Source organism: Notamacropus eugenii, chromosome 5 (assembly GCF_028372415.1).
Source record: "Notamacropus eugenii isolate mMacEug1 chromosome 5, mMacEug1.pri_v2, whole genome shotgun sequence".
In the NCBI taxonomy this organism is placed as follows: domain Eukaryota; kingdom Metazoa; phylum Chordata; class Mammalia; order Diprotodontia; family Macropodidae; genus Notamacropus; species Notamacropus eugenii.
The window spans coordinates 409,012,774-409,037,909 of record NC_092876.1 but is presented as its reverse complement, the minus strand read 5'-3'; the positions used below and the strand labels follow the sequence as shown (position 1 = coordinate 409,037,909).

General features: G+C 38.1%; 1 protein-coding gene across 8 annotated transcripts in view; it reads right to left on the bottom strand.

The window, feature by feature from the left end:
- NPAS2 (neuronal PAS domain protein 2) overlaps positions 1 to 25,136 on the bottom strand; it is a 244,707-nt gene that overhangs the window by 95,056 nt on the left and 124,515 nt on the right. For all 8 annotated transcript variants that reach the window (XM_072614681.1, XM_072614678.1, XM_072614675.1 and 5 more), the window contains one exon: positions 14,529 to 14,582. In XM_072614681.1, the coding sequence (XP_072470782.1) occupies positions 14,529 to 14,582 (54 nt within the window). The remainder of the gene's footprint in view (positions 1 to 14,528; positions 14,583 to 25,136) is intronic.

Below are 25,136 nucleotides of genomic sequence, written 5' to 3'. Positions count from 1 at the left end.
TTCTAAAACCCAGGGCAGCAGGGAAAAACACAGTTGACTTACATCCCCAGGAAAGTCTTGTGGTGGCCAAACATCCTATGGTCAAGTTAACTCATCTTCCCTTTCCCTCTCTTCCCTTCCAAAATTTTACAGATTTTGAATCTTTGTGATCAGCTTGTACCCCACAGGAATAGGGAAGCTAAACTCTTACAAACTCTATCACTGAATAATCACTGTATAGACAATGAAGTCTAAATACAATCCATAAGTGTTCATACACTGATTTGATATAATTCTCAGTCAATAATTAATAAATGATACAAAATAAAGTGGGATATCAATTTTCAATTTCAGAGAATCACTATGACTACTGTAGGAACCATTCCTGAATTATCCATTTATCTAAACTGGAAAGCCACCAAGTTAGAAGAAATAGAAGGGAGGAAGAGGGAGATTGGAAGAAGCCTCCTGCAAAAGGTAGCATTTGAACTGGGTTTTGAAGGAAGTCAGTTTCCAAGACACAAGGAAAGAGAGCATTCTAGACATGGGAGAGAGCGAGTGTAAAGGCATCGATACAGTAGGTGGTACACTGTGTGACAGGAACACTGAGAAATCCAGTATGAATGGACCATAGATTCTTGGAGAAGAATAGTGCATAAGAAGACCAGAAATACAGAAATTGGCTGGTTGTGAAGAATTTTAAATAATAAACAAAGAAATATGCATTTGAACCTAGAGATAATAGGCAGCTATTGGAATTGTGAGAAAGCAGCGTATTTGTAGGAAGCAGGTAAGAACCCAGTAGAAAGTGAGATTAGAGAAAAAGTGGGGATGATAGTGGAAGAATGCTGGGAAGAGATAGGATCAAGGAGGAAGGTAGTAGGATTGGTTTTGGCAAGAAAGGCCAGCTTTTTATCACAGACTGGAATGAAGTGATAGGGAGAGATCATATCAGAGGGAAATGTGATAGAAGAAAGGGAGAAGAAAAAGCTTTGAAAAATTATTGTAATTTTTTTTTTGATGACTTGTGAAGCAAGAGCCTGAGCTGAGAAGGTAGAGTGTGGTGGAAAACTTGAGGAGAAAAGGGGTTTGAAACAGCTGCCATGGTACATAGAATATAGATTTGCTTAGGCAGCAGCAGAAGGACTTCTTTGCTTCAGTGAAGGCCCAGTTTAGATTAGACAAAATAATTTTAAAGTGGATCCAGTCAACACAATTTTGTAATTTCCTTCAGCCCTATTTAGTATTATGTGGAGGCTGGTGGAACTAATCCAAGGATGGGATTCTGCAAGGTATGCTCAGAAATAGGACAAAAAAGAAAGAAATTCAAGGATAGAGTTGAACTGGTTCACCAAGGTGTTATGATCTGGAAGACAGTGTTGTCAGTATAGACATAAAGCCTTGGGAAAATACTTAAGGGTGCAAAGTGATCAAAGAAAGGGAAAAGACATGTACAGAAATATTTATTGGGCATCTAGGGGGCAGTTAAGTGCTGCATTGGATAGAGTGCAAGGTCTGGAGTCAGAAAGACTCATCTTCCTGAGTTCAAATTCGGCCTCAGACACTTACTAGCTGTGTGACCCTGAGCAAGTGACTTCACTCTCTTTGCTTCAGTTTCCTCATCTGTAAAATGAGCTGGAGAAGCAAATGGCAAACTACTCCAGTATCTGTCGAGAAGACCCCAATAAAACTGTGAGTCAACAATAAAGTCATTGAGAAAGGATGGAATATATCCTAGGGATTGATAGGTAACTAGTAAATACCCAGGGTACGGAGGTAAGATAAAGGACAGAGAGAGAGACAGAGAGAGACACAAAGACAAAAGAGAGAGAGAAAGAGAGAGAGAGAGAGAGAGAGAGAGAGAGAGAGAGAGAGAGAGATTGAGATTTAAGATGAGAGGAAATTCAGCAGTTCTGAGATGGACATTCCAGAGGGACAAAAATAAGAGTTCAGCACTGTAGTGGTATGGTAGAGGTGGATAAGCAGACTGGTGGGGTCAGGGAAGGAGATTTGTTCTTTAGCTATTGGAGGTTCAGTATTAAGTAGGATACAGAAAATTAGTAAAAAAGAGAATTGGAGTATGTTAGCCATTGGGGAAATAGTATAGGGTAGAATATCAGTGGGTGGGGAGTGCTTTCTAAGGAAGGTAGATTCTTAGAAGTTTCAAATTCATTCCTTGAAATCCCAAACTCATGATAGGTGATATGCTTTGTCTGTGAGACTTTGGGAAATGTTTATCATGGAAAGCACAGGAAGTAGAAAGCATATTCCAGGAATCCAAAAGCGTAGTCAGGAGACAGAAGATGATATATCCCAGGACAAGTTAAGATCAGAAACCATAAATGGCATGCTGGAATGATGTCTTCCAACACAGGTCACCAAAATATGAATAAATAGGAGCAAAAAAGTTGGATATTTAGGTTTATCAAGGTATGAGTGATGATGAGTCAAAGGTACAATGGATTCAAAAATATGGGATATTGGTAAACTATGGGGTCCACTCTGTGAGGGAAGTGAGGCTAGATAACTTAGTATAGGTGGAGACTGGACATCATAGTAAGCATGAAGGAAAAGCTTTAGGAGGAATGAGGCAGAGGCTGGAAGAGACAGGAGGGATGGAAAGAGAGGAAGTTATGATCAGAGAGTAAAATCTTAGAGTGCAGTATATGTTAGAGATAATTGTAATTAGAGGTGGTGGTGAAACTCATCTCTGGGTGGCTGAGGAAGCTTGCAGGGTGATTAAGGAGACTGATGAAATGAGATGCCAAGTTGTTAAAAGTCATCTCAATTGGCATCCTGAAGTCTCCAAGTTGGAGAGTGGAATATGAGGGTGAGCAGATGACAATGTGCCAAATACTGAAGTCCTGGATAATAGAGGGAGAAGGGTCAGGAGGCAGGTATAAGACTGGGGGGAGGACCAAGACTCGGTAATCTAGATCTTGGGAGTGAACACTGAAGGAGAGGTTGTTGAATGATGGGAGCAGAAAGAAGGTCAGGACGTGGCAGTGAAGAACAAGGAGCAAGACTTTTTTTTTTTCAACATTTGTCACAGCATCACCTGTCTTCATTTCAACATAGCTTCATAACATGTTGTCATTTCTAACTTTGCATCTTATTCTGTGCTCATGACATTTTAGATTAGCTGATTCCTGATAACATCTGGGGAGACACCTAAAATCCTCTATGTAGATTGTTTTCTCTTTAATCAAAAAATGGCTGCTTTTTTTTTTTCTTAACCTGGGCGTTCTGTGTTTTACCTGATTTTTGCCTCAGTCATTCCTTGTCCTAGATCTTGGGCTCCACCTTTATGGCCTTTTATCCTTGTTCACCTCCTACAGAAGGCACATTAATAGTAGGGCATGTATCTTCTAGAAATACAGTTATGGAAGTAGAGGCTGAGATGTCTTTTTCTTGTCTTGTAGAAAATATGCAATGTAAAACCTTTCAGTAGATGAAGGAAAACTTCACTTTCTAAGTATATGCATTATAAATTATTTTTTGGCCTAGATTTTAAAACTAACATGCTATCTCCTTAGCTAAAAAAAAAGGAAGAAAGAAAAGCCCTGTTCCTGTCCTAGTTTGTCCACCATAAATTAATGTCTATAATGACTATTAACATTGCCCATACAAAGATTATGATAAAGCCCACTGTCATCAGTGATAGAAACACAATCTTGTTCTATTGTGCTCAGCCTAGGAACACATTGTGATATCCTCTGGAAATGAGCCAATATTAGTTGCTTTTACAGTTCTGAAGAAATACGGTAGATAATCCTCGAATGACCTCATTATCAGTAAGGAGGTCTCTTGGGACAAGATCCTAAGACCACCATGCATAAGGTAATCTTGAACAGTCTGACAAAGATGGAAAACAATTTCAGGCTTTCATTTTTTAAAAAATGATCAATCAATAAGCTATATGTTTATTTGCTCTCTTTCAATATGTCATGAATTTTGGTACAGGGGTGTATTTTTGTGTATGTATTCATACAGAAAAGGTTCAAATTCTGCCACAGATGTCCATCCTTTCTTATCAATAAACGCCAATGGCTCCCCATCACCTCCAGAATCAAATACAAAATTCTTATGTATCTAAAGCCCTTCACACTCTAGGGGGCCCTCTGACTCTCACCTTTTCCATTTTCTTACACCTTACTCCCCATCTTGGACTTTTCAATCCAGTAACATTGGCCTCCTTGTTGTTTCACAAATGAGACATTTCATCTCTCCACTCTAGGATTTTCTCTGGCTGTCCTCCATGCCTGGAATGCTCTCCTTCCTCATCCCCATCTTCTCTGCTTTCCTTCAAGTCCCAACTAAAATCCCATCTTCTACTGGAAGCCTTCCCCAATCCCTCTTAATTCCAGTATATCCCTCTGTTAATTATTTCCTTTTATCCTGTATATTGCTTGTCTACTATATTGTCTATATGATGACTCCCCCATCAGATCGTGAGCAACTTGAAGGAAGGAATTATCTTTTGCCTTTGTATATCCCCAGTTTTTAGTACAGTGTCTGGAATGCAAAAGGCAATTAATAAATGTATATTGTTTGGCTGATTTACACTAGTTGTATGACAATAGAAAAGTCACTTAACTTCTGGTTTTCATAGCCAACTGTCTAAAACTCTGTTACTGACAAACCGCAAAGGGGCTTTGATGGAAGGAATTTCCTACAATGAAGAAATCACAGGGGCAAAATGACCCTTTCCCTCCCTTTCTGTCCCATCCATATAAAGTGGAATTGCATCTTATTCAGGATTTAGGTTCAGAAATTTGTACAAGAGGCAAAAATTATGTTCCAGTTAAAATGATCATTTCTCTGCAGTAGGTATCTTAAGTGTTGCTCTTTCCCTCCCAGCTTGACTTAGTTAAAGTTTTTTCTTTTGCTGATTAAAGGAGCCATTCCCTGACTACTTCTTAAAGAGGCCTCTTCACTAAATGGGCATCAGTTACCTCACTCTAAGTGAGTCCCGGAATAGGCCTTAGCTGAAGAAGGGTAAGATCTCTCATCGCATCCTGGGTCATCTCCAGTCATCCTGATGAATATCTGGTCATTGGATCCAGATGGCTCAGGAAGAGAAAGTGAGGCTGGTTACCTGCACAGCCCTCCCTTACTCAAAACAAAGTCAAGTGAAAGTCATGTCATCATTTCTCTGATGGCATGGTCTTTTTTGAAAATGAAGGACAAACAGAACAACACAATCTAATGTAAAAAGCTTCTGGCATGCTGGAACAATGTAGGTAAGGAGTAATACAGGTAAAGGAGGTTATTCAGCTGAATCTGTAACTTTGGGATAAGGATAATTGGGATAATTTTGAATGTAAAGACTTGAACTAGGGTGTCAAGCAGGATCCCCTACAGGAAATGGATAAAGTGGAATAGCAGAAGTGGGCATCGAAATATTATACCCACAGAAGAGGGCAGAAGGGAGAAGGTAACCATATATGGAATCTGGCAGACATTCAAACTGGAGGAGTCAAGCACACTTAGGGACCAGAACGATCACAAAGTTAGATGCCTGAAGCTGAGATTCACTGATCAAAGAACTTCAGAAACTGGGGCAAAGTGGGAACACCATGTATAGATGTGGATTCTCCTAAACTGTTTCCAAGGAGGAAATGGAATAGGTATGAACATTTAAGGTGTATTGAGTCTCCCTTAAAGCTAATATATAGACATAAAAATGCAGGCAAAGTTATATTGGGGTTCATTCAAGCCCAAACAAAATTGCAGACAAAAACACTGAAATCAAGCAAGAAAAGGGTTGTCTGGTCTTCTTTCAGCAAGGTCAGAAGCACTTTCAGAAAGAACTTTCTCACTTCCAAAATGGAGAAAAGAGGTGGTAGATACTACCACTACCACCATTACTACTACTACTACTACTACTACTACTACTACTACTACTACTACTACTACTATTTACGTAGAACTTTTAAGGTTTACAAAGTGTTGTAAAAATATCATCTCATTTTACCCTCACAATAACAGAGAGGTTGTTGATTATCACCATTTTACTCTGTGAAAACTGAGTCACCCAGATAGTAATTGTCTAAAACTGAATTTGAACTCCTGTCTTTTTGACCTTAGGGGTGGCTAGATGGTTTGGTATATAGAAGGCTGAGCTTGGAGTCAGGAAGATATAAGTTCAAATCCAGCCTCAGACTCTAGCAGGGTGACCCTGGACAAATCATTTTACCTTTTGCCTTAATCCTCTGGAGAAAGAAATGGCAAACCACTCCAATATTTTTGCCAAGAAAATGCCATGGGGTCACAAAGAGTCTGACACAACTGAACAACAACAAACTTTCTGACTTTAGGTCCAGTGCCATCCACTGTACCATCTTGCATGAGCTTATATCTGAATATATTCTCCCCTTTTGCTATATACACACATAAACAAAATAAGGGTTTTATTTTTGGCTAATTTGAGATTACCAAAAATTTTGTTGTTTTTGTTATTGTTTATTTAAACTCATTTTATGAACCGAGTTCCAAATTCTGAGGAGGAGAGAGGGCAAAACACCAATATATTAAAAGCATTCCTCTCTGTAAAATCTAATTAGAAATCACATTCAAATCAGCTTAAAGAGAAAACATGTATAATTCACCTTTAAGGGGCAGGTTTCTCAATATCTTCATATGCTTGTTCTAATTATCACTATCTTTAAATTGCATTTCCATTACTTTTCTTAATAAAATAATCTTTAATACTCAACGAACCTTCATATTATGGGGTTCATCATATTTAAACTCAAAATTTCTTTCTGATTTATTCCAGAATATCTCTTCTATTTAACTGAATAAAACAGGGCATCCTGAGGGGAAAACCCAAGACAGTGCCTACTTAAAGCACAGATTATCAGTTGGGACAAGCAAAAGTTGATAAAAATGAATGCCTTCTGATCAAATGAAAAGCTATTACCAGAGCTAGTGATGTGCTTAGCTGGACAGAGTCCCTTTCACCATTCACTCACAGCCAAGGAGAATTCAGCTTTATGAGTGGTTAGTTAGTATTTTCATAGAATAGTGCTTTGTATACGTGTTCACTGTTAACGTGAAAAGCTTCTTGCATGCTGGAACAATGTAGGTAAGGGAGGGGTCATTAAATCATATCTGTAACTTTGGGTTAAAGGTTGAATGTAAGGGTTGATTTCCTTGGACTAGGGTGTCCAGCAGAGTCTCCTGCAGAGGACTATGACCAAGGAGTTGGAACCACTTAGGGTGAGGCTTATTACAGTAGCAATGATAGGAAGTTGATGAGCAGTCAAGGTTAGAAGGAGTAATTGAAGTTTCAAGGTAACTTTGCCAAGACCACAGAGAGGGTCAGAGGACTCCCCCCTCTTAGTTCAAAGAATTTTATTGATATCACGTGTCTTTCCTTAACTTTCATTTCACAATAGAACTCCTTCTCCATTCTAGACCCATCAACTATAAGAAAGAGGAAAAAGTAGGGGGAAAATACAGCTCTACAAACCTAAACAACTTATTGAGATTGCCAGCATCATGGTCAAGTAAGTGGCCCAAGAGACAAGAGTGGAAGACTTAAGGTAAATCTTGCTTCAGACACTAGCTGTGCAACTCTGGACAAGTTACTTAAACCTTCTTAGCCTCAGTTGTCCCATATGTAAAAGGGGGTAATAATTAGAATAGCACCTACCTTATAAAGTAGTTATGAGATTCAAATATGATAATATCTATGAACTGCTTTTCAAAATTAAAACCCTACGTAAAAGCTATGATTATTATTATGAAGCATGCCATAGGCCTTGTCCTTCATCTCTACAAAGAAAGAAAGGAGGTGCCTTCTCATATTTTGGGGACCAAACTTGCCAGGGCTCCTTTTCTATTCACAAACGAAGCCTCCAGCAAAATCCTAACTGGATCCTATATGACTTTCTCGTATCACCTAGAGTGCCTACTATGAATGAGGCACATAGCCTAGGGAGGTAATAGGACTCAGTAGAAAATGAATTAACTGAATTTAGAGTCAGGAAATTTGCATTTAAATCCTGGTTTTGCCACTTACTTGCTCTATGACCATGAACATCTGTGAAATGGTGATAATACTATTTATACTGCCTATTTCATAGGGTAGTTGCTAGGAATGTACTTTAAAATACTATGCAAATGGAGGTTAATAATGATCACAAATAATAGCAATTCAATTGAATTGGTACTTAGTCAAACTTCTAGGTTGTCTCCTTTTACTTGGCACCCCCTACAGGCAACCTCAAAAAAATCTTTCAAGGTACAAAAGTTCTAATTACAGAATCCATGGATTAGAGGTGTTCTCTGCCCTGAGAAAGCACTACATTTGACAATATGAACTTTCAAAATCAATAAATTACAGGGTGATTATTTATGTAACCAAAGGATTCTTTAAGCCACAAAAAGAATTTACTGCAGTGAACCTTTAGAGAAGGAGCTCTCATTTAAAAATTTTAATAGACAAAAATTCAATTTATGCAAGATTTTTCAGGAAGGCACATCTGTAGTCAGGTTCAATTCTCTCTACTTCATACACAGGGGGATGTGGTGAATAATGAAGCTCAGTCCTTCTTGCCCAGATACAACAGGGATCCGTGGCTGTGCTATGCCCAGGGGTTCCATGAGCTTTGTAGAATGAGAAAAAGGCATTGTCTAGGGTGCACCGAGAAGAGAGCAGTTACATAATCTCTAATAAAGGAAAATAAAACTATCTATTCTCAAAGCCAACAGTTCTGGTATTCATGGTTGAGAATGTCGGGCTGTTTCTGCCAGACATGAGGCAAGTCTCCAGGCCCTGCTTTGACTGGGAGTGGGTGGGAGGACTTGGGGAACATTAAGTCATAGGGCTATACTTCAGAGAACTTAAGAGGTCATATAACCCAACCACCAATTTATATACATCTGAATCACAGCAGGCAGATGGATCTTTATCCTATTTTAAGAGATCTTATAGGATGAAAATTTCATAACCTCCCACAATAACCTCTTCTAGGAATCAACAATCCTGATGTGCCTATCCTAAAACTTTCTGTTTATACATGTTTCTTCCATTTGGGTTTCTGAAGACACATCATTTGAATATTTTGTTTTTCTTTTATACACTTTCTTCACAGATTTCTACTGTCATTGGGGGTGAGCTGCCACATCATAGGACTGTCTTGTACTGACTACATGCTGATACTACCATTTTCAGCTCTCATGTGCATAACTGCAAATTATCTGAGAGTTGGCATAGTAGCTTGGGAATGCTTTCTTTCCCATACCTAAGAATGGGATACTGAATCTTAACTACACAGCTATCAGAGAATGTTTGGGACCAAACTTAAAGCTAGTTTAGACTGATATAAATTTCACTGAAATTATATAAAAGAGGAATTTAAAATGTTGCTTGAGAACTTTTTTCTAAAAAACCAAAGTCCTAAGAGATATATTTTGTTTTCTTTGAAGAAAGGCAGTATTTTAGTTTCCAAAGTTCTCTAAGGGTTCAAACAGTTTTACCTAGATCAGTAGCTTAATTTCCCCAGGCCTCAGTTTCCTCATTTATAAAATGAAGGTATTGAATGAGATGAATTTTGAGGTCCCTTTCACCTCTAGGACTATGAACCTATGAAAAAATCGATTGACCAATAAAGGTCCTAGCCTAAACTTTTTCACTTGCTTTTTCACTTGTTTGGGTTTTGATGGCTCTGAGTGAGTGCCAGAAACTCTGAGGATATTCCCCTCCCAGACTGATTCTTTTGTGAAGACAGACTAGATCACCTTTTGCCACAATTCTTACTTAGGCTTTAATCAGTGAATAGATGTGGTCTCAGAAAAACTGAGACCTGGGCAAGACCTTACTAACGAAGACCAAGGTCTCCCATGGTGCCATCACCAATCATCCTGATCTATGACTTGCCACTTGACCCAGATGACTCTGGAGGAGAGGGTGAGGCTGATGACTTTGCATAGCTCTGCCTCACTTACATCCAATTGACTTGCATGTCAAGACATCCCCCTCCTGATGTCATCGGTCTTCTTCAAGAACAAAGGACAGACAACAACAAAGAACCTATGCCTTCTGACTGGTCCTTCTGCCCAAAGATTGTTTGGAAACATGCTACCAAATTGCCCTTTCTGCTCTGGTATTGATACAGCAATCAATCAGTAAACATTTATTAAGCAACTACTATCTGCCAGGTACAACGGACAAAGTGATGGATCTGGAGTCAGGAAGACTGAACTTTATGAATTCAATTCTGGCCTCAGACACTTAACTAGCTGTGTGACCCTGGGCAAGTCATCTAGGAAACAAGCTGGAGAAGGAAGTGGCAAGCCACTCTAGTAAGTCTGCCAAGAAAACACCAATTGGTGTTATGAAGAGTTGGACATGACTGAAAAACGACTGAACATAACTTAACTGTGCTAAGCACTGGGGGCACAAAGACAGGCAAAAGACAGTTCCTACCCCTAAAGGGCTTATAATCTAATGGGAGACACAACAAATAAATGTATTCAAAGCAAGCAAACACAGGACCAATAGAAAATAATGAACAGAAGGAAGGTGCTAGAATTAAAAGGTGCTGGGAAAGGTTTCATAGTTTCCAGCTTTCCTAGTCTACTGCTCATTTATTTCTCCACTAAACTTTTTTTTTTAAACTAGCTAGGGGCAAAAACCAACGCATCAAACAGAGAAGTCCTTTCTATTAAACTCTTTATTGGGCTGAAGAAGCAATTAGCATTCTGCCTGGTACATACCAAATTTCACTTCAGTTCAGGTAACAAACCACACATCTGGAAACTGTAGTAGAATGTAAGTAAAATGTTGTTAATATTACCTCATGTTCCCTGGATGCCTACTAATACACTCAATTTATTGAGCCCATCAAAACTCATAATAAACAACAAGTATCTACCTCAAAACTTAACTTTACACAAACATTTTCATTTGTTGCACTTTTCCTTTGTGAGACTTTTCATGATAACAAAGCATATGTGAAAAACAATATTCAGCCATGGAAGATAAATCACCATCCAACCAGAAGGTGTGTGCTACTGTAAAGTGAAACACAAACTGATAAATTAGACTATGATTTTTATGACTGACTGTAATAACTTTTCATTTCTAACCTATTGAGCTCACAGAAAAAGAAATGAAACAATGAAGTGAGAGAAATCTGTCTACATAGGAGCCATATGACTTTCTGGAAAGGAAGACCATACGCTGTGGTTAGCCATACCCAAGCTCTAAGTACTTATCTCATTTCCCCACACTGAGCTTTTGATAAATATCTGTACCATACATCTTTACATTAAATTGTATTGTTTCTGGTGTAGTTCTCTAATTGATTTAGGTCTTGTTTCTTGTTCTGGGGGATAATCTTTGAAGCAAGATTCATGCCATAATCCATAGTTCAGAGCATTTTGTAGATGTTAAGTACCTAATAAAAATATCTGCCATTTGGATAGAATTTTAATTTTGCAGAGCACTTTAAATGTTTTATCTAATTTTATCATCAAAACAAACCTGGGAGGGGTAGGTGCTATTAAAATTCTCATTTTACAGATGAGGAAACTGAGGCTGGGAAAGAGTAAATGACTTGCCAAGGTCACAAAGCTAGTAAGTAAGTGCCTGAGGCCCAAGTCAATCATTCTCTCCACTCACAATACTGTCACAACAGTGTGGCAGAGTGGAAAAGAAGAGGGATTTTGGTTTTGTTGCCAACGCTTAATCCCTGTGAGGCAGTAAGAAAATCTCGGAGACCCCCTGGACCTCAGTTTTTTCACCTGTAAAATGAGGAAATTGGCCTCTAGATATTAGAAATTTGGCCTCCAAGGTTCCTTCCAGTTCTAAATATAAGATACTATAATGTATTACTGGTCTACTACAGTACCTCAGTAAACAACTTCAGGTTGCCTTGCTTATAAAAGGGAAAAATCCAGAAAACAGTCAACCCCTCAGACCCTTGATAACTGAGGGCCTTCTCTCCCAAACTCCTATTTCTACACATCTTGTTGGGTATGTTCAGCTGCCACTTGCCTTGAAGGATTTCTTGTCTGAATTGTTTCCATTTTTCCCTCCCACCTGAGTCTATTTAAAGACAGTGAAAGCTAACAACGACATTATGTGTAAGAACTGGCATTCACTCAATTAAGGAGTGCAGGAATCATCCTGGGCTCTCAAGGACGCTTTCTAGAGAAACGAAGCACAAATTATGAAGTCATCGAGCTCACTCTATAGATTATCACCTGAGGGGGTTTGTGGAATCACATTTTCCCAATTGATATGAAAAGGAAAATCAATTAATTTTTATGTGATGCCAATCATCTACTCTGCTAGTGAGTGAAGGTAAAAAAAAAAAAAACACTCAACATTTCCATCAGTTGGGCTGATGGTAAGTGATAAATTGGTTTTACAATTTGACATGTTTCCATAGATAAGCTTGTTTTCTTCGGTCAGGAAGAATTCCTACAAGCATTGACTTGTATGTCACTCATTTTATCTCTGAATCTTAAACTATCTCATATGGATATCTAATCTAAGTACTTCATGTATGCATTAGTTTGTTTCCCTATCTTAAGAGTGACCATATCTTATATTTCTTTTGTAGTCTCCCTATCCTCAATGGTGACTAGCATAGATACAGAATATATCCTACAATGACCTCCTTTCCACTACAAGCATAGACCAGAGGGATTATGTCAGAGACCTGGAGTACCATTTCTTGGATCCTGAACACTGACATTCCACTCTCCAATCATAACCTTCAATTCTCAGTCCCTCAATCACTTTTTACCTGTAACATGACCTCTGGGGGCTTTGATCTAGCCCAATCCACCCCATGCTATCTCCCCATTTCTGTCTTCATTTGCCTCCATGCCTAGTCCATGATCTGTCACTTTTTATAATCACTACCCTAGAATTTCTTGCTCCCCTGACCATCCATTATTCTTTATCTGCTAATCTACATTCTAACTAACCCCTACACTCCAGTTTCTCCATAAAAATTCTCAGGCTGTTAAGCACAACTGGAGACAAATCACAAAATCAAGCAGATTTTACTCTCTATAATTATGCCTACGGCTCAGCTGAGCTCTCACAGATCCTCAACAATTCCTTTAGCAGCCTCCTCTCATATTCCTATTGTGATTGTTTCAAAGCCTTTCTTCTCTCCACCACCATTTGTACCCCTCACTCCCTACACTTATAGCAGATAACTTAGTCTCTTATTTCACTGAGACTGACACTCTCCAATGTGAGTTTGCTTACCACCCCCACTCCTCCACCTTCTCCATTTTTCAAAACTCAGCATCACTGTCTATAGTCTCTCTTCCTTTTTCTGGCCACAGAAGAGGTATTCCTATTCCTCACTAAGGCTAATACTGACCTTCCATTCCATTCCGCCATCTCTAGGACCTCATTACAGCAGGCATCCCCATTCTCTCTCATGCAGACTGAGTATCTAAATGGCACAGTGTATAGAGAGCTGGGTCTGAGTTTAAATTCGTCCTCACACACTTACTAGTTATGTGACCTTGGGCACATCATTTAATCTCTTTCTACCTCAGTTTCCTCAATTGTAAAATGGGTCCAATAATAGCACCTACCTTCCAATGTTGTAGTGAAGATCAGATGAGATAATTATTGTAAAGTACTTAGCACATTTCTGGCACATAGTACATGCTTTATAAACGTCAGCTATCATCATCATCACCTTTTCCAATAGTTCCTTCCCAAACATGCTCAGGTCTCTCCAATCCTAAAGTTGACTTCCCTTGACCCTTCTACACTATTCAGCTACTTTCCCATGTCTTTTCTTTCCTTCATTGCTAACTTCTTTCAAAAGCTGTCTTGTGCTCAGTACTTCTCCTTTCTCACCATCCACTCTCTCCTTATCTGTTTGCAACTGTATTTCTAGTGGGATTGAGAAGAACTGATTTGTTTCTCTTGGAGGCTGGACAACATTGTCCACATTGTGGTTCCTGGTGTCCCAAGGTGCAGGTTGGGTGTGGCAACCAGGCAGCCCCATGAAAAGAAAGACTTGGGTCAACACACTTGTTGCTGGTGGACTAGTTATCTCTACATTGACATAGTTTCATAGTCTCTTAATGTTTTTATAAATTATTAACAAGGTAGCTGGAGGATCAAAATGCTACTGCCTAGGAAAAATGGGTAGGAGCCTTGTTTAAATTAAAACCATTAGATGAAAACTAATAGTGACCTCAGTCAAATCAGTCCAACCCCTTCATTTTATAGATGAGGAAAACAAACCAACTTTGGTCTGCTCAAAGTCACTCAGCAAAGAAGCGTTCACATCATCAGAACCTACCTATTACAACCATTTCTAAAGGTCTCAAGATCTATTATAAATCAAAGAGAAATATTTGGTATAGGAAGCAGTTTGGCATGTCAAGGCTCTGAGAAGACACAATTCTAAGGATAAAACTATTAGAAAATGGAATTAGGGTGTCAGATTAAGAACCAATATCCTACTAAACTCTGAAGAGAAAAAAAGAATAGTAAGGAAAGGCAAAATTCTGGGACTATGAATATAAATGTATGTAAGGACAGCTCTTACCTCTTTGCTCTGTCCTTCTCATCTTCATCCATTAGATTTTCTACACAGTTTTTCCTAAAGAAAAAAATACTGTTTTTAGAACTTGCTTTTTTACAAAAAATTCTAGTCTTAGTTTTAATCCCTTTGGTGTTATCTTACCCCACACCTTTAGAGCAGATTTTTAACTTTAACACTTTTGGCAGTCTAGTGATGCCAGGAGACCGACCCCTTTCTCAAAATAGTGTTTTAAAATTAACATAACCAAATATATAGGACTACCAAGGAAATCAATTATATTGAAATACAATTATCAAAATATTTTTCAAAAACAACCTTACAGACCCCAAGCTAATAAATCTGGCTTTAAAGGGTAACTCAATGCTTCATTCCTTCTACACAGAACAATTTAAAAATCAGAATTTACCTACTGCAAGACCTTTTGTTTATTTTGCACAGAAGTTGATGCCCATTAAACTCTAGAGGCCCCTAGTATTCTCCCATTGTTTATGTAACACCTAATTCTGTACATGGCACTTAGCTTGGTACTGTGGAAAATATAAAGAAGTATCCCTAATGGAGCTTCCTGTTTAACTGGAGAATTTAAAACAATTCAATAAGCATTTATTCCATTTCTACTATGGCAAAATCCAATTTTATGTACTGAGGATAAAAATTTGTTGTTCAGTTGTGTCTGACTCTTCCTGACTCCAAGGATCACACTGTCCATGGAGTCTTCTTGGTACAGAGCGGTTTGCCATTTCCTTTTTCAGTGGATTAAGGCAAACAGAAGTTAAGTGATTTGACCAGGGTCACATACCTGGTAACTGTCTGAGGTTGGATCTGAACTCAGGTCTTCCTTACTCCGGGCCCAGAGCTCTATCCACTATTTTTATCCTTAGTTGCCTAAGGATAAAAATATAAAATGGAAAAAAGTCTCTATTCTTATGGGGCTTACATTCTTTTAGGAGGATACAACAAATGTAAGTGAATATAAGATAATTTGTGGCAGAAAAAATCCCAATACTGACAAACAGGAAGGGAAGATCAGGAAAACCTTCCTATAAGAGGTGATTCATGGGTTGACTCATGAAAGGAGATAGGGATTCTAAGGGGCAGTGGGAGGGGCTTATTCCAAGCATGGGGCCTTTGGGCATGGGCACAGGAAATGTTATGATGTGTTCAGGGAACAGCAGCTGGACCATTTGGCGGGAACATAAAGTACATCAAGGTGGGCTAAGATAAAATTAGTCTGGAAAAGTAGGTTGGAAATCAGCTTGTGAAGGATTTTCTATGCCAGGTTGGGGAGTTTACACTTTATCTTAGAAGTATTAGGGAGTAGCTAAAGATCCTTGATCAAGGGAGATTAGAGATAATAGGAATTAAAATCTGGAAGACCAATTATGTGGCAATACCATATTTCACCCCATAATCATTACCTTTTTTTTTCAGTCCAAAAATTGGTTTGTAACATTTTGTTGCATAATCATCATATGGTATAATTCTGTTTGTCCCACTTCTTAAAAGGTAAACAGGGCAGCAATGTATTCACCAGTAGCATATGGATATGCATTTATCTCGCACACTGAGAGCTGGAAGCCTAGAATTCTCAGTGAATGGGCATTGTCAATAGAATTCAGAAAGCTGACTTGTATGGCTTGTTTGGAGTGCTGCAGTACTAGTGGTATTGTCACTCAACCCAATGAAGAGCCAGAGGTGCAAGGGGAGTGGGTAGACAGGAGAAGCTGCCATGAGTAAGTCACATGAGATAGAAAGACTTGCATCTTTCCAATTTTGACATGTATTCAAGAGTATTCCTTGCATCCTAATTATGTACCAGGAAGTTTATTAATAAATGATTTTTAAGTAATAACAGTACATTAAAAAAAAGCTTTACATAATGGTCACATCCCAGTTTTTGCAAAAAAAAAACCAAAGGCATAAAATCTGTAACGATTATACAGTGAAATACAGTAGTTCAGAGGAGAACCCATGAAAACATGTATTAGGGTGTAATGAAGAAGGACTCAACCTGGAAATGGATTGGATATGGGGAAAAAGTGAAGACTCAAGGGTGATTCGCAGTTATGAACCTGGTAGATTGGAAGGATAATGATAGCCTCAATAAAAATAGGGAAGTTTAAAAAAGGAATGGGGTTAGAGGAGAGGAAAAATTCTCTGACTATATTTGTAGCTAAGTAGCATAGTAGATAGAGAGTTGGATTGAGAGTCACGAAGTCCTGAATTTAAGTTTGAATTCAAGATGCTTACAAGCTGTATGACTCTTTGCAAGTACTTAATGTTTGTCTCAGTTTCCACATCTGTAAATTGGGGATAGTAATAGCCCCTACTTCCCAGGTTTGGTGGGAGGCTAAAATGAGATAATGTTTGTAAAGGTACTTTGCAAAACTTAAAGTACTTTGTAAATGCTAGTTATTATTAATATTATTATTATATATTTTTTATATTATTTCTATGACCCTAAGAGTTGGTAAAGAAAGGCTCTTTTCCTGCACCTAAGACATCATGTGTATATAACAATTATACCAAGAAGGGTAGATTCTAGGGGACTACAGAGTCTATATGTCTTCCCTTCTGAGGAAGAATGCAGAATTAGAAGAAAATGCATTCTGAGTTCAGGAGGGTATATTGCCAGGAAAATGGCATGTGGTCTAAGGTAAGAAACTGAAAAAAAAAAAAAAAAAAGGCATGCTAAGTATATACTAATAGTCAAGGAAGGGCAGGGTGTACTATCTTCATCTGTGACTTCCAGCTTCCAGGGAGCTGGACTGAGGAATAAATGCTGAGATTAATACTTGCAACGTTTTCAGCGGCTGATGTGCCGAGCAACAGAGATTTTAATCTTGCCCTTATTGTACAAGTATTTCTGGAATGATGTTTTTTTTTTATCACAATAAAAACACAATTACCTGGACCAAGTTCATTTTCTTTGGCTCCTCCTGCTCCCTCATTTGATCAACTTCAATAATTCTAAATTCTCTCTTTCCTTTCTTTTCCTTGGAGAAGCTCCTAAAGTCTCATCCTTTCTAGGGAGTCTTCCCTAGCTAAGAAGTCAACAGCATTTATTAATTATCTACCAAGTGCCCAGTGTAGCACTAGGCAGGACTGTTAGCTGATTTAGTAGGATACAAATCCCCTCCAATGCTGGGAGGGAAGACAATGGTTGAAAATGCAATTCATGCGAAGAATAAATCTCTGCTGTCCTTATTGTGTCTACTACAGAAAAGCAAACCGGTGGTTGGGATGGGGGCAGGTAAGGAAGCATGGCAAAGTAGAAAGTATGCTGTTTTGGAGTAAGAGAACATGTGTCTGAATCTCTATTCTGCCACTACCTGTGGGAAAGTCACTTAACCACAAATCTGGGACTCAGTTTCCTTATTTCTACAATGAGAGAGTTGAAACTGACCATAAAGACCTGATGTACCTCTAAATCTATGATCCTATGCCAAAAGCCCTGAAAACATTTACTTTGAAAATTAAAAATCTGAAACAAAAAAAAACTTCACAAACACCTTTCTACAACTGCTAGACTTATTATCCTCAAGGACATCCAAGAAAAAAGAAAATGACCCATATATGCAAAAATATTTATAGCAACTTTTTTTCGTAGTGGTAAAGAACTAGAAACTTAGGGGAGACTCATTAATGGGAAATGGCAGTATTATTGTGAGGTAAGGAAGGAGTAAAGGAATAACTTTGGAGAAACCTGGGAAGATTTGTATGAACTAATACAGAGTGAAGTCAGCAGAACCGGGAGAACCCTTTATACATCAGCATTGTGAAAATAAGCAACTTGGAAAGACAGTAAAACTCTGGTGTACACAATTACTAGGCAAGGTTCCTATTCATCTCCTGACAGAGGAGCAGATGAATTCAGAATGCAGACAGACACATTTTTGGATGTGGCCAATGCAGGAAATCATTTTGCTTGACTATGCATATTTGTTATAAGGGTTTTGTTTTTTTCTTTTTTTCAAGGATGGGGGAAATGTTGGAAGGAAAGAAAATAATTTTTGTTAATTGAAAAAAAAATTATTTTTAAAGGGCAAAAAAAGCTATAGCTTTGGTTTTGTATGGCATCCTTTTCAGTATCATTTTATCCTAGAATGTGGGGCTCAATGAATAAGTTCTGATTTGGGATGTATATAGAGATCCTTGAATGAAAAAATAAAAACCAAAACAAATCCTTTCTCTCAAGCTTTATTTTTATTCTTCAAATACCACATGATATAGGCACAACTTTAATTCAAGTGGAAGGGAAAGGGCTTAAACAGATAAAATCCCATTCAATCCCTACTCTTCTACTTACTATCGGTAGGTAAGTCATTTAACATCCCTAGGTCTCAGTTTCCTCATCTGTAAAATTAGAGTTGGAATCAAAAAGGTCTATTCCATCTCTACAATCTATAATCCCATGTGTAAAAGCCCCAAAATATTTATTTTGAAAAAGTCTAAAACAGAAACCTTACTTCAAAAAAGAAATCTTTCTCCTAAGCACTTCATTTTTACTCCCAGTATCACATGATATAGACACAGCTTTGATTCAAAGTGGGAAGGAGAAGAGTTATGTAGATATAACCTCCAATTAAGTAAATTCTTCATTCAGGAAATGGCAAAGCCTACTCTGTGATAGATTCACAAGAAGATCTTGCTCAGCAATTGAGTGTTGTACAGTAATTAAAATGGGGGTTAACACATCTGCAAATAGGCATGTGTTTAATGCCTTCCAGATGGAGACTGTTCAAAGCTTCATGAAATGAAATATGGGGTGTTATGTTCATGTAGTGAGGAAGTAGTACATGGGCCTGGGCTTCCAAAGCACTTGGCAAACGAACTATCCCAAAGTCAGGAAGTGTCAGGTGTATAAGGCATGATGCACCTCTGCCACCGGAGAATTTAGAGCAAAACAATGGTTGGATTCCTTGTTCAAACTAATGACCTGAGGTTCTGACATCCTTGTTTGATGATCAGTTCTATCATACTGAACTTAGAGTGAATCTTTTATGATCCACTATGGCTAAGCAGTAGGAAGGCCTCTTATATCTCTGTAGTTTATTTTTGGGTCCCTGGACGTATTTCCTTAACATTTGTCTTTACTAAGCTTCAACCTGCTTTTGATGGACCTTTTCTCCAATATCTAAGTCACTTTGAATTATCTTCCTCACTATTCAAGAAAATGTGATGATTTCAGATTCTCCATTGTCCTGCTGAAGCCCAGAGATGAAATATAAGAGAAGGCTACCTTACAGGTTCCCCCTCTCATGATAAAGGGCAGAGCAGTACTGGGGTTACCCATCTCCATACTTGCTAAATCATTTGGGTATAGGGCCTTCTTCCTGGGCTCTTAGGGCACATACATATTTGAAGAAACAGTTCACATGCTGTATCTTTCTCACCTCTGAAGTTCTGCAATCCCCTAGTCACCAATTAGAGATAAGTATTTTAGGATTAGTAATTATGTATTATATTAATACGTATTATATATATACGTGTGTGTATACACGCACACACACACATATATATCTTACTGTTTTTTATGAGTGTCTGTAACATTTCATGTATAACCAATCTTCTTTCTCTTCTACTACACATACGGAAATGTCCATTTTATTTTACGCACTGGTTCAGAAATGAATGTCTGCATTTTGGTCATTACTTTTAAAAGAAGAAGCAAAGAAATAGACAGGTCTAGAGAAGAACAATTCCTGTGAGCAAAGGGATGGAAGACAGGTCTTAGAAGGAAAGGTTAAAGGAACAGGACTTGTTTGTCCTAGAGAATGCATGTCAAGGGGTGACAATTACTGTTTTTAATTTTGTGAAAATTTGTTGATTTTTTTAATGACAAAGACTTAGAGCAATTGTGTTCGATGTCTATTGAGTACTCCACAAGAGGAAAGGGGCTTAAATGAAAACAGGAGAGATTCTGGTGGACATAAGGAAAAATGCCTTTATTGTCTGAACCACTAACCTCTAGCACAGATTATTAAGGGAACTGTACAGTTTTCTTATCTGGAGCTCTTTAAAAAAAACCAGTGAATCAATCATCTTTCTGAGGTACCTTATTTACCTGCTAAAGATGACCTGTCTATGTCTTGGCTATGTGGGCTAATAGTGGATAGAGTGCTGGACCTGAAGTTAGGAAGACCTGAAGTCAAATCCTGTCTCAGTCACTTACTAACTCTAGCATGAGGTGGGCAAGTCCCTTGACTTCTCTAAGCCTCAGTTTCCTCATCTGTAAAATGGGGACAATAATAGCACCTACATCACATGATTGTTATGAGGATAAAATGAGATAACATATATAAAGCACTTTGTAAACCACTATTAAAATGTTAGCTATCATTATTAATAATTAGTGGAAAAAGCATTAGATTTGGGATCAGATTTTGTTTGGGTTCTTATTCTATTTACCACCTAAATGACTTTGGGCAAGTCACCTAACCTTTCTGGTCCTCAGTTTCCTCATCTGCAAATAAAGGGATTGGGGGACTAGATTATCTTTAAAGTACCTTCTAATTCTAATATTCTAGGATTCTCTTTCAGTTCTACGTTTCTATTATCCATTTTAGAATGTAAACCAGTGAGTGGGCTTGAAAAACCATTATCATCTCTGCATGTATTAGATGTAATGACTGATCACTGGGTACCAACAATCACTCAAGAAATACTCGACAAACAAAAATAATTACAAAGGACGAAGTTGAAGGTACACAGAGACAGGAAGAAAATTCTGGACAAATAGGATAGTTATTGGTTGGTGGGATATGTGATGTCATCAACACTACTCCAAAGTAAGGATAAGAGGAAACTCTTGAGTAAAAAGCAACATGAGTCATCTTTTTCCACTTTCTACAAATTTAGGATTTGTAACTTCATGCAATTATGAATAAGTGAGACATAAATGTATAATGACGGTTTCAGAAATTACACACTGTCTGGAAAAGTGTACTGGAAAAGTATTCTTCTAAATACTTCAAATTAAATACTCATTAAAATTCAATAATCAATGAAATGGAAATGTTTAATGTGTATGTCTCTATACACACATTTTTTGTTGGTACAGTAGAAGAGTCATGGTGTAGTCAAAGAGATCTGAACTTGAAATAAAATTTTAAAAATCTGGGTTTGAATCCATCCTTGCCTCCAAGTACTAATGTATACCTTTAATCACCCCCAATCCTGTTTGCCTGTTTCCTCATCTGTAAAATGAGCTGTAGAAGGAAATGGAAAACCATTTGCAAAAAAAAAAAAATTCCAAATGGGGTCATAGAGAGTCAGAAATGACTGAAATGATTCAACAGCAACAAAGCACGATGGTATCTTTGGTCTTGCCACCGTTCTAGATTTTTGTACCTCTTAAAAACTTTAATTTTGAAATTCTGGGCTCTGACCACAATCTTATTACCATCCACTCCCTCCCCACATCTTCCTAAGTACAGAATCCACCCTTTAACCTCACTATAACATATAGCTCTCCCATCCTCCTTAGTTCAAGAGATAATTTTGACCTCATCTGCCTCTCTACTCAAGCCTGGACTCCATTTCAATGATCAGTTTAGATTCCCTAACCCTCCATTCCTCCTTCCCCACACTTGACACTCACTAGCTGTGTGACCTTGGGCAAGTCACTTAACCCCCACTGCCTCATCCTGGGTCATCTCCAGTCATTCTGATGAATATCTTGTCACTGGATTCAGATGGCTCTGGAGGAGAAGTGAGGCTGGTGACCTGCACAGTCCTCCCTCACTCAAAACAAAGTCATGCCATCATTTCCCTGATGGCATGGTCTTCTTCGCCAATGAAGGACAAACACACACATATCAATATTCTAATTCACAACCCAGGGCAACTCTCATAATTTAGTTCTTCTATTCACATGGTGTTAAGTATTATCGGAAAGAATCATGAAACAATACTGATTTGGTCCACTACATATTCATACTATTTCACACCATTTAGGTCCCATTTATGTTCAGCAATTTTTTTTTCATTTCTTATTAATCCTGTGTTTCCTAGAGTAGTTTTTCAAAATCTTTTGCACTCTTCAGAGAAGCAGGTTGTTACAATAAGAAATAGCAATGAATTTGAAGTCAAAGTATCTGCATTCAAAATCTACTTCTGCCATTTAATGGCTGTGTGACCTATAGGACCTTCAGTATCTTTATCTGGAAACAAAGTGGGGGGAGTGGAGTAGAGGCTTCTAAGACTCCTCCTGCTTTAAATCTTTGATCCTAGGTCCTAAATGATACTTCTTCCCTCCTTTTCTCAGCATCGTTTTCAGCTGTTTTACTGAGAAGACAGAAACTATCCAAAAGAAATACTCTCTATATCTTCACTACTTCTTTCTTTCCCTCCTGATGAAGAGAAGTCCTCCTCCTTTGCAAAGCTAACTTCTTTTGTAAAACAGTGAACAATTATCCCATCTTTTTTCTTCAGCCTCTCATTCTTCATTGTCTCCTTTTCCTACTACCTACAAACACAGTCTTCCCACCCAAAGTGGGGAAAAAATCCTTCCTCATCTCTCTTGACTGTCTTACCTATCACCCTATCTCTTTTTCCCTAAAAGAATACTCCATGCCAACCACTTCCACTTTCTTCACTTCCTTCTCTCATTTCTTACCCCTTGCAATCTGATTTCACCACGACCACCATTCTACTGAAATTGAAACCTTCTCACAAGTCACCTGTGACATTTAACTTTCAAATGGTCTTTCTTCATCTTTATCTCCTCTGACTTACTTCTCTGCAGTACCCTGACTTCCTATCTCTTCTGCCATGCCTTCTCTGCATTTCCCCTTATTTTCTTCCCCTTTCTTGCATATCCTTCTTTATCAGATGTTTCCAAAATCCCATCCTTGGCCCTCCCGCCTTGCTATTTTCTCTTCTTTAGTAATCTCACCCTTTTTCATGCCAAAGCAATCATGCCTATGCATATTGCTAGACATAGATTTTTATCTTCAGTTCTAAAAAAGCTTTAGACCTTCATTTCAGACTGTCTGCTGGGCTGTTTCCCCTAGATTCCTCATTGGTTCCTCAAGCTCAACCAAAATCTTTTCTTCAAACCATTTCGTTCTGAAAATAGCTAGTATTTATCTGGCACTTTAAGGTTTGTTAAGCACTTTGCATGTATTATCTGATTTGATCTACAGAACTATAGCTTTCACACTGCTGTTGATATTTAATAAATATCTGCTGAAAAAATTATTTAAAAAACCCAAATCTTCTGATTATAGATTGTACAATGTAAAAGTAAGTACCCTGACGTACAGAGGAGGGCCTGCGATCCCAGGTTCTTTGATCTGCTTTTCTCAAAGGAAAGCAACTTTTGAGGGATCAACAATCACTTTAATTAAGCACATGTATCATTCACTTAGTTCAGGGGGAAAAGTCAGCACACTGAACTACAGAGAAAATACAGAGGAAATTAAAATCAACAGACATGGCTTCCAACTTCTGACACAGGCAATACATACATTTTAGATCAATAGACAGATCCAACTGTCTGATCATTACATACATGTTTACCAGAGAGAGAAGCACCAACATCTGAGTTTTCAAAGCCAGGGGACTCCTTAGCAGCTGCCCAGAGTCTCCTCTGGCCAAACAAACACTTCCAATGAGTAAGCTCCAAAGTAAAACCTTCTCTCAGAGGACTGACACATTTTTCAGAGTCACAGGGCATCACAACCCTTGAGAACCAGTGCCTCATTAGAAAATTAACAAAAGGTGTGGGCCTTCCTACAAATCTTCCCTAATCAAATTCCCCTGAATTGGCAGGCCCATTAATGGGTAGGGAAGATCTTCCCATTAAGATGCAAAATTATATTAACAATAAGTAAAAATGCATTATCAATACATATAGCTGTTCATTCACACAAATATCTAAAGTATCTTTGTTAAGCACAGCTAACCAAGCCTACTAGTATCTGTCTAACAGGCAAAATTATATCTCTGAGAAATAGAAGAAAATAAACAATGTTGTATATGTAGAGACTAGCTGACTAAAGGAAAAAGCAGTTTGGTTGTTACTGACAATGAATGAATTGAGATGGGGGTAAAAGTCGTGTTAAGAAGGGCAGTGTATTTCATTAATAATTAACTTGCATTTTATATAGTCCAACTTTTCAACATCTTTTAATGTATATCCTCTCATTTAATGCTAATGAAGGTATATTTGGATCTAAATTGGGAAGATACTGTTATCCTCATTTTCAATAAAGAAAACTGTAGCACAGGGAGATTGAGAGACACAGTCAAAATTGCACAGCATTCTTTTAACAGTTCCAACCGAAGGAACTCAGGACTCCTGATAACTAGACTTCTGCGCTAACATTCTGAAGGATGGGGACTCTTTCATTTTTGTCTCTACATCTCCAGCTACTACTTTGGTACCTGGCACACAATAAGGGCCATCTTCTAGGGTTGTTGTCAAGATCAAATGTGATAATATTTGTAAAGTGCTTAGCACAGTGCCTGACATATAGTAGGTGCTATATAAATGGTAGCTATCATTATTATTACTATTTGAAGTCTTTCCAGAAAGGTCATTACTAACTGGATTAGATCCAGAAAGAATTCCTAGAGGATGTGATATTTGAATTCTTTTCGGGT